Genomic DNA, 14,674 nt, shown 5'->3' on the forward strand with positions numbered 1-14,674 from the left:
TTTGTTTTACGGTTTAACCCATTTCAAACTGTTCAAGTGATTGTCATGCTTAATGGTTTCACGCAAGTCATTATTGAGTTGAGTAAGAATATTGCTTATTGATTTTCAACTGACTTACGAGTGTATAGCCGTAAGTAAGGGCTACTTTACTGCTGTTAAAACGATAAAGTGGACCTTTACTATACTAGAGCGTTAAAAATATTGCCGAACATTCATTAGTTTGCGTTTTGAAAAGCGAAGCTGTTGAGTTCTTGGCTCTTCTCGGTAAATCTTCTTTCCAAACGGATGGCAATCTGTCTGACACACAGTGGCACAAGTTTTTCTACAGGAAACAAAAGTTATTTCATTTCACATGGATAAATGGATATTTTATGGATGGATGAATGGATGATGGGATAGAAGGGTGGGTGATAAGCCAATCTATATTTTCAGAATTCTAAATCCACGCGAAGTGGCGGCCATCAGCTATTAATTTATTGTGATTGTACCTACTTCACGTACGTTCATTTCAAAGAAAGATAAATAAGTAAATAAAATCATAATATATAAAACACAAAAAATGTTCCTACCGTTGTCCGTTATAGACTTTGAAAACCTTCCCACCAAAGTGCTCCACATGGGTTTTATAAGAAAGGCAATAATGCGAATATATTTGAGAATTAGTTTTTTCAGCGTAGTAGCACACACTGGGTATCCGCTAGTCAAATATAATAGGTAGATAAGTAGTTAAGTACTTTCCTATTTGAAAGTGAAATATTTGAATAGTTTCTACTATAATTTTATAGTAGGTGCCTAATGTAACCGCGGAAGCCATGCGGCGAGATTATAAATGTCTTTGTCCAAACGAACGATTTCAATTTATACCCATAACATATCAATGTACGTATGTCCGAACAGTAAGCCTTTAAAAGTAAATTATTATTTTATGACCGGCCCGTTCAAATAAGCAAACAGCTTGCTCATCATAAAATTTTATGTACAAATAGAAGTAAAGTATAAATAAAGTAGCATTATTATTGGAGAAGTAAGTAAGCAGCATTCCTGCCCGATGTCAGAGCAGCGGACGCTCGCATCTAATGATGCCATTTGAATGAGGGTAGTTGCAAATGAGATATGAATAGTCTCATCAAATGCGGCCAGACCCGCCGACTCTACCTTTCTGCGCTCTTGAAATGGTAATGTTCTTTCGTACTTTATCTTGTTAGCTATCTTATCTTAATACACAGCACATTGAAATTTATTATCACACTAATATCACACTAATATTATAAAGGCGAAAGTTTGTTTGTGTGTGTGTGTGTGTGTGTGTGTGTGTGTATGTTTGTTACTCCTTCACGCAAAAACTACTAGACGGATTTGGCTGAAATTTGGAATGGAGATAGATAATATCCTGGATTAGCACAAAGGCTACTTTTTATCCCGGAAATTCAAAGAGTTCCCACGAGATTTCGAAAAACCTAAATCCACCACGCGGGCGAAGTCGCGGGCATCGGCTAGTCTAAAAATATAATAAGTAAATTTGAATGTTCTCTTATACATATCCTAATCCATATTAATGTGAATGTTCGAACATCTATATGCCACAATGGTGGAACCGATTTGGCTGGGAATGGATAGCTTATGTCTTGACTTAACACATAGGCTACTTTTTATCCCGGGAAATCAAAGAGTTCCCGAGGGATTGAAAATCTATATCTATCTCTATTAATATATATAAATGGGTTACTTGATACTGAACTGAATTAACGACAAAATAGCAACTAAAGTTGCTTTATATTTAAAAAAATTATATCATTTAAATCATAACATAATCAAAACATGATAGGTATTATATACTGAACAGGTACACTATGTTAATGAGATACAATGACAGAATAAATAAACTAGTTGTAGAAGGAGGTGCATTCCTTCTGGGGCTGTCAATAGAATCAATAGAGTACAATAAAATTGCTCCTTTCAATGCAATGTAGTTAGGTCTAAATGAGGTTTGAGTAATGCGGCGAGCACACGAAAGCCTTGCGTGGTGCAAAGCATTATTGTCCAAGCCCTCTACGCAACATTTATACTCATTTCCCCTCAGCCTGTTTAAATTAAAGCAAATAGACGTATGCAGTAAATAGGCTTCAAGTCCTAATGAACCTGCCGACTCACAATTCAAGCCCTTCTCATTACAATATGTCGAGACAACATTAAATAAATTGAAAACATACCAATTTTACGCTTTATGTTAAACCAAATACCCGGAGCTTTTTAAAAATTTGATACATCAGGAGATTATTGCATTTAAGCACTAGACTAATTACAGGGATTCAATTTAAAATGGTAGTTACTTTTAAATAATATACTTCGAAGCCATCCGTTACGATGCCGACAAAGGCTCGATGCGGAGACCGCTAAGTCAATTTATAATGCGATTAACAGAAAGAATGGCGATCCGACTGATTGCACGGATCCTTATGCGGTTCACCAAAAATCCTCAATCAGAATAATGATCGCCGTTGCCTCCGAGCTGCATTGTCGGGCAGAAATATTACCAGCCCATGAATAATTGATTCGTTTTCATTTGTACAAGTCTATCGGTTTCAAGACAGTAGTTCCAAATGTCTCAATTAATATTTAGCCTAGAGAAAAGTAGTAATGAAGGCCTTGTTGGTTTAGTACGCGTAAGCCGAGTGGGTAAGCGCAAAGTGATTAATATGATGAAGCGAACCCATCGATCGCGGTGTGGTGCTCGACCACACGACTGCTGGGCTCGACCGCCACACACCTCGGTTCTATTCTTGCTCGCTCACTCGGCCTGATACGCCTGTATTAATGTTAACAGTAATTGCACCAGGTCTTTTCATAAGATTTCACGTGAGAAGGGATTAAGCTCGCTCGCTTGTTTAATCCGTCGGTGGGAAATTTCACCCGCAGTGATCGATCTTCGATGTTCTCTGAGATGTGTTGATGTAATTCGTTAATGACTTTTATATCTATCTCCGAGCGTGATCGAAGCTGCTTTAATCCCCAAGAGAATTAGAACATGAAATTTCCTAACTCTGGTTTTACTACCATTTATGAGTGTCCAATTTCAGAATACTTAGGTACGGTTATGGAAGAAAGCGTATAACTTACGATGCCTTTGTGATGGAAAAGCAAACAGAGAATAATAAATTGTTACAACGATAATAATAAATGTGTAAATATGGAAAAGTAAGCCTATTCAAGTATAAATAATATCGTATTTAGAGGAGGAGTGTCGGGTGTCGTAAAGTAGATGCCAAGTTTCCCATTACGGCAGCGTCTGAATCAACACACAATAAGTGACGCCGGTCGAACATTCAAAAAAGATGTTATCGAGCCGATTTACCGCCGATCGAAAACGGTTACGAGCGTTAGCTTTTCTCACTTCACTAATTTAGATGTTTCCAAAGTAGCTCAATGTTAAACGGAGGATGAGCGGTTACACAGTAAATACGGTCAGTTTATACGACCGGCAAACAGAACGACGTGAACTGTACACAAGGTGATTTTTTTTATTTGTTTAGTTGCTAGTTCTGGCTCAAATACCCGTGAGAAGATGCAGCGTGCCTCCCAAAGCGGTGGGACTCGGAAACGCCACTGTAATCATGAATGACATCTCACACTTCAAGAACCAATCGGCACATCGTTACAGGTCAACTATTTAATACTTACGTGTCGCATGTTTTTTGGAGTCGAAGTAAGTTTGGTTATAGTTCAATTACCTACGCATGACTTGCTTGCTAAATAAATGAACTCTTGTTTACATGGTTAACTTTTTCCTTTATTGAAAACTAAGAAGATGATACCCGCGACTACGTACGCATGGATTTAGGTGTTAAAAAAATTCTGTGGGAATTCTTTGATTTTTGGAATAAAAAGTGGTCTTTATGTCATTCTCCAGGATGCATGCTATCTCTGTACCAAGTGATGATGCACCCAACTTAGTCCGTTGGATTTAGGTTTTTTAAAAGTCCGTGGGAACTCTTTGATTTTCTGAGACCAATAGCAGCTTATGAGGCCCGGTATGAAAACTATTTCTGTATCATTTCGTCAAAAATTAGTTAAACGCATAGGCTGTGAAAAAATAACAGACAGACAGACACACTTTCGTATTTATAATTATTATTGGTATGGACTATGGATTGCGTCTATTATGTAACAAACTATGTATAAAATGATACCTAGTTCTCCTCATTTAAGTATTTTATGAAGATATTTTTGAGGTTTATCCTAAAACATCACAACAGATGATATTTTATTATTCATTATCTGACATATAAATATATATTATTGAAACGCATATCTATAAAATAGGGATTTGCATACAATAACAAAGATCCGAAAGAGTTGGTTCAAGAACTCGGACGGTGACAAGTCGCTTACACTTGACACCATTAACTCAAGATTATGTGGAAATCCGACGAGTGAGAAATTTCCTCGGGCCCTAAGCGAATGTCATTTGAATATAAATTGTATCAGACGGTGAGCTGTGGCGTGAGCCCGTGTACCTCTCATTGTGCGTATAACAAGATCAGTATCGACTTAATGACAATATATTGGTAATAAAATTAGATAGGCCATACGTTCACCGAGCGAACATCATCGGACGTGGTTCTCAGCCCGACTCTCATATTTATTGCGAACTAACTAGAGACATTATCGAATGACGACTGCAATATGCTCTCGATACTTATATTCCTCTTGATGATTCATCGTTCCTAATTTGAGACCTTAACCCAAAGGACTTAGTTCCATATTTGTTAACTAATATAACGAAGTAGAAAGCGCGCTCAAGTTTATGACGCCCGGGTCATAAGAAAACCAACTTATAGTATACATATTATGACACTTTTATCTTCAAATGTGCTTGAAAAGTAAATATAGAACCAGAAATAGCCAGGGAAGACACTATTTTGCAACATTTAGTTTCACTTTGAGGAATTTAAAAGCTACTTAACCGCTGTATTATTTTACTTGGTCCGTAAAGATCGCCGACGTTTGTTTTTAGTAATGTGTAAAATATAGCATGTTGATACGAAAACGTGGTTTCCATTTTTAAAAGATTTTTAAAGAAGTCCATCTGCAGTTTGCGCAGTCGATTGTTCGGACTGACAGTAATAAGTTATTAACGCGAAGATGTCACTGTTTTACATTAATCATATTTGAAAAATTATCAAATGAAACTTACAACGAAAGACCATTACGGATCGGTATTAGCGTAAGATATGACGACATTGTATTCGGAGTTTCTGTAAGTGACTGCAACAATACGAATGGTCAACTTTAGCCGTCAAGTTTTGAATGCGCAAGCGCAGCATGCAATGCGCGGAGGGCGAGGAGGCTACACGCGATCATCGATAGATAGCGATCTCAAAGATTAACTGCCTGCAGTGTGACACTGCCGTAATTACTCACACGACGATTCTTATCGATCGATTTTATTATCCTTATTAAGAAACTGCCATATGACAGTATGATTTCTATCGTTGCAAATCAAACAGAATATAAACAAACTTGTATTTATGGGCGTGTTCAATAGTATTATCATTATAATTTTATAAAAGCACAAGTGTGCCTTTCCGTCTGTTTGCTAGCTTTTCACGGCCCTACTTATAAGGCGCATCACGATTGCTCCCGAACCGTTTCACGAAGTCGATTGCTGGATTTGTAATTTAGTTTTTTTTATTTATTTTAAAGGTGGCTTGATCGAGAGTGTTCTTAGCTATAATCCAAGAAAATCGGTTCAGCCGTTTGAAAGTTATCAGCTCTTTTCTAGTTACTGTAACCTTCACTTGTCGGGGGTGTTATAAATTTTTAATTTACACTTGTATAATAATTAATAATATTATATTCCCAAGGCGTTAGAATGGCGACCTTGCACCGGAAAGTGCAGTGTTGGAAGAACTCCATTAAGTGGACAGACGACATTACCTGAGTCGCAGGGTCACATTAGATGTCCTGACTCTGTGGCAAGGGCCAGGGCAAAGGCTTACAGGCGGGCGAGGCGCAAGAGCGTGGCACGTGGATTGTGGAAGCTCCTTCAAGATACCTAAGTCTACCTAATGATGATTGGAATTTCTAAAATTCAGGTTTAGGTACGTATTAAGATTTTATTATCGAAGTAAATAAACCGAACATCTGCGGAATCATTGAATGATTACTATAAAGCGAGTAACAACGTTTTTTCAATTGAAACAATTAAGGTTTTTAGAGCGCAGTCTAGTTAGACCAACTGAAGCTTCTCACTATAACAACTAAATACATAATTAGTAGTTACAAGACTATAGATAGCAATCACTCTAGGATTAACCTTATTGTTGTAGAAGTCAATACTTGTTGCTAAAATTCTTTTCGCAAATCAAATTAATCAAACAAAACGAACGCACTGGTACCAATAAACATAACTAAATAATAAAAAAACAGAGATTGATGTTATTAGTAGACTTAAATGATGATATGAAAGAGTAAGTATGACGATGATATAATCTAGTTTAGTTACCAAGAAGCCATCATTTTAATCTGATTTCAAAATACATAATAAACATAGCTGCGCACTTCTAATTTATGATTACATTGTATGCACGCATGTTCCAAGATAGTATCACGCTCTTTGATATCACGTAAACGGAATCCGAATGGAAGGGAATAATTTTCGTCCACAAATAAGAGGGGTCTCTCCGTCACTCGCTTCATACAAACGTAGTTCCAATTTCATTTGAATACTAAGCAACCAAAGTCCACGAAATTTTGCAGACATATTCTAGAAACTAATATCTATATCTGTGGTTTTCCAGATTTCTGTTAAAATATTCGGTTTCAAAGTTACGCGGTCTTAAAAATTTACATACAAATCTTTGAGCCCTTGTAATTTTAAAACTACATATTTTTAGAAAAAGAAGAAAGACTTTGGTTGCCTAATATTCAAATGAAATTGGAACTACGATTGTATGAAGCGAGTGACGGAGAGAGCCCTGTTAATTTAGAAAGTTGACAACAAATGTAGTGGCATGTCGCGACATAAGTCACCGTGACCTATCGCTAGAGGCGAATGATTCGGAGCCATTATGAAGACAAGAAAGAAGCAATAAAACTTTGGAACACTGATTTTTAGAAAATAACTAATAACTAACTAATAAGGCGAGGTCCCTGAGAAAACTTCTTGATATCAAATTTTCAAGTCGCAGGGAGTAGAAGACATCACTTCCTACTTACCTATTTGCAAAACTATTAGCCTATTAGTATTGCATAGTGCATAAGATAAGAATCATTAACCATTATCATGAGTTCATTGCCCTGCCCGCTGTACTTATGGAAAATACTAATTACCTACCAATGAATTATTATGATAGTAAGTAGTAGTGCTTAGGTAGACAGTGGAACCGCACATTTTTCTCGTTTTTAATATTATAAGTACCTAGGTACCTACCTAGTTTAATTTAATCTTTTAGAGTGACGTAGACTTTAGATAATATTCCATTTGCAATGCACGAATATCAAAAAATGCTTCGAAGATAAAAAAATACATCTGTTTAAATATTGGTATTATGTGATAAATGATAAGAATTCGCAAGTGAATTGTTTTTGAAACTTTCGGCTCAGTTTTGAAGGAAGTGCGAATAAAAATGGTGTGTACCTTGTGTGTATTTAAGTACTTATTTTTTCTTTTTATTGAAGTTAAATTAGCATTTCGCTGCACCGTCTTTTTTATTTTATTAGATGATAAGTTAGCCCTTAACTTCGATCTCACCTGGTGGTAAGTGATGATGCAGTCCATGGAAGCGGGCTAACTTTCAAGACGTATGGCAGTTGTTTATTAAATCCATCGGTTTTTACGCGGCATCGTACTTTACTTAATATTCAGTAAATGGTTTTCTATTAGTATCTATTTTTATGTAGCTATCAAATGAGATGTTTTCGAATTTATAATTTGGCATTATTTAAAAAATTGGAACTTTGAATAAATGTAGCTAAGAGTCCAAGGTCAACAAGACTAAGTAGATAGAAACCAAGCCGTAAAAAGGTAATCAATACAAATAGATAAGGGCAAGTAGGTACAATAGATTATGAACCGGTAGTGAGTAGAGTATCTTATTAGAAATAATTTACAAAATGTGCTTGTCCTTTTGTCAATATCTAACAATATCGACGTCTAGTCGTAGCTTATCATTACAAAAACAAAATAATTATGAAGTTTGTTCCTAACTTTATTTGAGATATTAATTAACTAACGAAGAACTGCTTACCTAATAAGTAAATAGGTATTATGAGTGTAACAAAAATAGTTCTTTTAATATAATCGGATGTTTGATGTGCTTTTATAGGTGATTTATAAGCCAGCTAAATAAAAATAAAAAAAAAAGTGAAACACTTAGGAGATAGGTAAAATAAAATAAATGTGATGTTTTCAAAATCCATACTGCCCCAGCCAAAATAATAAAAAGTAGCCTACATTCGTATACAGGACGCAAGCTAATTCTTGTACCAAATGGATCATGTCCGCGCGCGACTTCTTCACCGTAAAATCAGGTTTTTAAAAATCTCGTTGAAACTCTTTGAGTTTCCGGAACCAAAAGTATTCCATCCCTGTCAAAATTGTTTAAACGGATAAGCGGAGAAAAGCCAGCAGACAGACAGATGGATAGAAAATCTTTCACATTTATAATACTAGCATGAATGTCATAGGCTTAATCAATACTGAATAGCAAGGCTATATTATCTTATTCAATCCTCAGATCATGTTGGACCCGACATGCGGAGCCAGTGGTGCTGCCGGGGCGAGCATTGCTGCCGCGCTGCAGTTCTTTGCTGCGTCACAGTGCCTGCTGCAAGAGCCCTGGCCCCAACAGGCAGATGTTAAGAGTTAGTTCTCTGTTGAACATCAGGTCACGTTGAAGTCGACATGCAGAGGCGGTGGTGCTATCGAGACGAGCATTGCTTATGGAAAATATCGTGAGGAAACGTGCATGCCTGAGATTACTCTATAATGTTGACGACAGACAAATAGACAGACAGACAACGACTGCATTGTATGTACTTGCATTTAATATAAGTGCCTCTATAAAATATTTGCACGCCATCGCATGGCAAATGTGGTGATACTAAAATGAATAGTTGTAATATCTTTGTTAACCTGCATTTAGAGCAAATAAATGATTGATTGATTGAACGAAGTGACCCTGTAAGGGTTCCTTTTTTCTCTGGAGATTAAACCCAAAAAAGCAACGTCCATCAAACCTTCCGTCCTTCAAAGAATAATATCAATCATTCATGCTAATCTTATGTTCACAAGATTTTTCTTCCATACCTTTCAGATGGTTCCGCATTCGACTTCATAGTGGTTGGCGCAGGAACAGCGGGCGCGACGCTCGCTGCGCGTCTCTCCGAGCTACCTCACCACACTGTACTGTTGCTGGAAGCTGGTCCTGATCCTTCGCTAGAGAGTATTGTGAGTAAATTGTTTCAGTATTTTTCTTCTCAATTGTTTTACTTTTGCCAGAGCAGTCTTGTCCTCACTTTTAAATTTTTTAAATTTAAATTTATTGAGCAAAACATAAACACATAAACACACAAATTTAAACACTGTTGAACAATGTACTAAGACTAGATTATTATACAATTTGGTACTTAACAAATTTTTTATGACAAAGTAAGATAATTAGTAATTAGTAACATAGCTTTGTTTTTGAGTGTTGCAAGATCAAGGACTGGCTATCCTAGCTAGATTTTTTACATCTGTGTTAAGGATAGCCAGCCCTCTCCCTCAGTTGAAGTCAGTCCCTTTAGTGTTGTGGCACGCTTATCTATACGTCTCCACTGCTCCCTAATAGCTGCCTCCCTCAATCAGTCGTGTAAAGGAACATCCATCGCAACAGTCACTTGATCTGTCCATCTCATGGGCGATTCGCCACGTCCTCTTGTGTCCTTTAACCAGTAGTTTTCATTAGTAGGTAGTAGTAGTTTTGACTAATCAAGCTTTGAACTTTGACAACTTCCCCAGTTTGTTGGATGAGGTTCGCAAAGGACACAGGTGTTTTTGTGAAATTAAAAACAATACCAACTGTAAAAGCGAAAAGGTGGCAAGCATGGTGATAAAACGGACGATAACTGACAGACAGACGTAATATTGTAGAAATAATTTCCAAACTTTAAGTATCAATTGCAAAGTATCTAATTCTTGTATTCGCAAGTTCATAGATTGGATTTATGCTTTGCAATTTTATTTCATTATCAGATTCCGGGATTTAAAGGTGTGCTCAAAGGAAGCTACTACGATTGGAATTTTACTACCACCAATGACTACTATTCAAGCCAAGCGCTAAAAGATGGAAGCCAAAAGCAACCTCGCGGCAAGATGTTAGGAGGAAGTGGTTCCATGAACGACATGATTTACGCCCGGGGCTTCCCCGCAGATTATGACGAATGGGCTTCAAAAGCAGGCGAAGACTGGAACTGGTCCAATGTTCTTAAATACTTTATGAAAACTGAACATTTGACTGATGAACGGATAACTAAATTCCCGGAACTAGCAAAATATCACGGTTTTGAGGGAGAGATCGAGGTCACCGGCAAGAGTGAATCGACATACACTACTGATAGGTTCCTTGAAGGGTTCAATGAAATGGGCTTTGAAATTGTCCCCGACATGACGAATCCTGACGTTATAGGTGCAGGGAGATTTTCTCACACGATTAAAGAAGGCAAAAGACACAGTTCTTTAACAGCTTTATTAAATAAAGCATCTAAAAGAGACAATCTATTTGTTTTAAAAAATGCACTTGTTACTAAAATATTAATAGAAGATAATGTTGCATATGGCGTTCGGGTATCGCTAGATGATGATGAATTTCATTTTTATGCAAAGCAAGAGGTTATAGTAAGCGCTGGCACATTTAATACAGCTAAATTGCTACTTTTATCTGGCATTGGACCAAAGAAGCATTTGGAAGAAGTAGGAGTAAAATTAGTAAAAGATTTACCGGTAGGTGAAAATTTACACGACCATGTCATGGTACTAACATATTTAGCTGCAAAAAATGGCACATGTTATGTCAATGAGGGAACGAGGCATTTCAACACAATTAAATATCTTTACGACAGAACCGGGACTTTAACTGCATCTTCAGATTTAGGGGCGTATATTTCTTTCAATAGTTTAACTACTAACGTCCCAGATTTTGCAATTTATCCTACTTGTATGCCGTTAAATACAAATTTTTCCGCATCTTGTGCAAATGTGTTAGGATTCAAGAATGACATTTGCGAAAAAATTAATACAGTGAACAAAAACTATGAGATTCTGTCATTGGCTGTTGTGAAATTGAAACCTAAATCTAGGGGTAAGGTGATCTTGAAATCGGCTGATCCTTTAGATGCTCCATTGATATATTCTGGGACTTTTAGCGACGGTAGTGATTTAGTGAACTACCCGGATGCTATACAAGTGGCTCATTCACTAGCCAATACAACTTATTTCAGGTCTAAACGCGCTTTTGTATTAGATTTTGAATTGGAGCAGTGTAAAGGGTTAAATGATACGAATAAAAAGAAATGTATAGCCAAAGCGACCGCAATGTCAGCTTGGCACGCGGTAGGTACGGCAGCTATGGGGACAGTAGTGGATTCAGAGTTACGGGTAAAAGGTGTTACTGGTTTAAGGGTTGCTGATGCTAGCATAATGCCTAAGATTGTTCGCGGTAATACAAACGCTCCTGTAGTTATGATTGCTGAAAAAGCAGCTGATTTTATTAAAGATAGTCTGGTAAGACGTAACTATAATAATTGATAATTAATAATGATTAATAATGATTGATAAATTGGTATACCAGGTATTTTACTATTTAAACTATTGTGACAGATTTCCTTTATAAATATATAAATAAGGACCCCGGATGTGTTCGAAACTAGTCGGGCTTACGTCGACTAAACACGTGAGTAAACACGGATTTTTATATAATTATACTTGTATGTATTGTTTAATTGTAGTTATTATCGAAAGTGATAATGATATCACCTGTTTGTGACTACAACGTGTTATGTCAAAAAAATAATTTTTGAGAAATAAAGATTTGCAATAGATGTAATTTGTCTCTATCGGGTTGAGAGGGATGGTGTGTTTGTTCTGTGAAGCTAACCTGTCCAGTATCCATAGATTAAGAAATAATGTGAATCGAATGTAATTTAGTCATACAATATAGGATAAATAGGTTTGAATGTTGTTAGTTAAAAATTACAATTTTCCGAAATAACACGTAGTTGCAAACAGGCGCTACGATACGAATATGTTACCAATGGGATTACCTACTTAGTTGCTTATGTATTTATAAATAAAATGGTGGCTAAGGTAGGTACCTATTCATTAGTAGTTTAGTAGTATATAATTAAATTACTATTATTACTAATCTAGTTCTAGTAGAATACAATACCTATTACATAAGACATGTTATTTAGGTATTCGAAATAGTAAGAACTTTACTTTTTCAACAGAAATTACTAGTTCATATATTTTTTTTAAATATTGAAATAATGATTTCATTGTTATATTGCATTATTGATGTAGTTACCTAATTAGGTACATTGTGTAGTTACATAAATTGTGATATCAGGTTGTGTACTAATACAAGTTCCTAGTAGTTCGATAAATAGTCTATTTTTTTATTAAAAATAACAACCTACTTATATTATAATAATGTTAATGGGCCCACATGCAACATTTTGCGACTTTTGGAAGCTTTTTATATGAAAACAAATATTAATACAACATTTTGGCTTTTTTATTTAATTCCTCATGAAATAGAAACACGATTGGATTACATAAGACATAAGTCTATTTTGCTGGAAAGATAAACCGGAAACTGCTCCAAATATTTAAATTTTTCGTTTTAATTGGCAGCAGTAATTAATTTTTCTGTTTTTAGGGTTCCGTACCTCAAAAGGAAAAAGGGAATCCTTAAAGGATCACTTTGTTGTCTATCTATCTGTCCGTCTGTCGTGTCTGTCAAGAAAATCTATAGGGTACTTCCCGTTGACCTAGAATCATGAAATTTGGCCGGTAGGTAGGTCCTATAGCACAAGTAAAGGAGAAAATCCTAAAATTGCGAATTTGTGGTTACATCTTTAAAAAAATTAAAATGTGTTTCAATTTGCGAAGTAAGATAACTACTCCAAGTGGGATATTATAGTTCATTCTAAAACAGATTTTTATTTATTTTTGTGCATAATGGTTTTGGAAAAAAATACCCGAGTGCGGAAACCTCGGTTTTTTACCGTAAAAAATTTTTTTTGCTTCGAGTAATTGGGGAATATACCTACATTAAAAATGGTTCCGACGAATTGAGAACCTCATCCTTTTTGAAGTCGGTTAAAAAATCAAGGTTTATCAACAAACTGCCGATGATTTAACGACTCGATCAATTTCATTTGAAACACACGGACCATTCATTCCAATTATCGAGTGGATATCGAGATGTGGATCGACCATTATCATTAACATTCATAATGCGTCGAATCCGTTTAATTCATCAATTATTGTCGGAGACGCGTATGGAGCTCGGATGCTGTTAGAGGAGCGGACATCTGTAGTCGTATTTAAAGTTTATCTGGTTCATTAATCTGGTAGCGAGCGCGTGCTGATGTAGATTAATGGGGTGGCGCGGGCGCCGGCGATACCATCGTTGGATAGCATTTATTCCGGGACTGATGGGGATCTTGCGACCGCAGTGGCCGGCCGCTGCACGCGACCAGCAACACGCTCCTTGCCAGCTCTGCAGCGGTTGGGTTTCACTCCAACAAAGTATAGCGCGTCCAAACTAAGCGGAAATCGTGTCTACCAATTATTGTGACACCCTAGGTAAAATATTTTCAGTCAATTTTGAAAGCTGTGATAGCCTAGTGGTTAGAACGTCCGCCTCCTAATCGGAGGTCGGGGGTTCGATCCCGGGCACACACCACTAACTTTTCAGTTATGTGCGTTTTAAGCAATTAAATATCACTTGCTTTAACGGTGAAGGAAAACATCGTGAGGAAACCTACATGCCTGAGAGTTTTCCATGTTCTCAAAGGTGTGTGAAGTCTGCCAATCTACATTGGGCCAGCGTGGCAGACTATAGCCTAAACCCTTCTCATACTGAGAGGAGATCCGTACTCAGTAGTGGGGCGTAAATGGATTGATCACAATCAATTTTGTAGCACTAATTATCAATGGAAAAATATTGTTGAATGAAAATATACCTATGTCTAGCTTTGGTCACAATATGGCGGACACTATTTCCCTTTCTTAGTTTGGACGCGTTATATTTGTGCCGAAACCTTTTAGTTTTACTAAGATGATGCCCACGATTTCATCAGCGTGGGTTCAGGTTTCAAAAAAAATCCGTGGGAACTTTTAGATTTTCCGGGATAAAAAGTTGCCTTAAACGTTTCCTGGATGCAAGCTATCTCTGTATTAAATAGGTGATGCCTACGACTACGTTCATATGGATTTGAGTTTTTAAAATCCGATAAGAACTCTCTCTGATTTTCCGGAACAAAAAGTAACCTATGTCCAACTCCGGGATATATCCTTATCCCGGGGATGGACATAGGTTACTTTTGCAGAATTTTTGATTTAGACGTAGATGTATTCATGGAACTTCGTGGCGCTGCCATTATTATTATTAAAAGTTATCAGCAT

General features: G+C 36.6%; 1 protein-coding gene across 1 annotated transcript; it reads left to right on the top strand.

The window, feature by feature from the left end:
• Window positions 1–7,385: 7,385 nt before the first annotated feature.
• LOC123870152 (oxygen-dependent choline dehydrogenase-like) lies at window positions 7,386–12,394 on the top strand. The gene is made up of 4 exons (XM_045913334.1): window positions 7,386–7,631; window positions 8,739–8,865; window positions 9,318–9,451; window positions 10,238–12,394. Exons 1-4 carry the CDS (start codon window positions 7,629–7,631, stop codon window positions 11,786–11,788), a joined length of 1,815 nt encoding a protein of 604 aa, XP_045769290.1. The 5' UTR covers window positions 7,386–7,628; the 3' UTR covers window positions 11,789–12,394.
• The last annotated feature ends 2,280 nt before the right edge of the window (window positions 12,395–14,674 follow it).

Source organism: Maniola jurtina, chromosome 12 (assembly GCF_905333055.1).
Source record: "Maniola jurtina chromosome 12, ilManJurt1.1, whole genome shotgun sequence".
Classification (NCBI taxonomy): Eukaryota; Metazoa; Arthropoda; class Insecta; order Lepidoptera; family Nymphalidae; genus Maniola; species Maniola jurtina.

Excerpts from the sequence above, each read along its gene's own strand:
- LOC123870152 (XM_045913334.1), top strand. Across the intron at positions 8,866-9,317 it reads CCAACAGGCAGATGTTAAGA|ATGGTTCCGCATTCGACTTC; the intron begins GTTAGTTCTCTG and ends CATACCTTTCAG. Across the intron at positions 9,452-10,237 it reads ATCCTTCGCTAGAGAGTATT|ATTCCGGGATTTAAAGGTGT; the intron begins GTGAGTAAATTG and ends TTTCATTATCAG.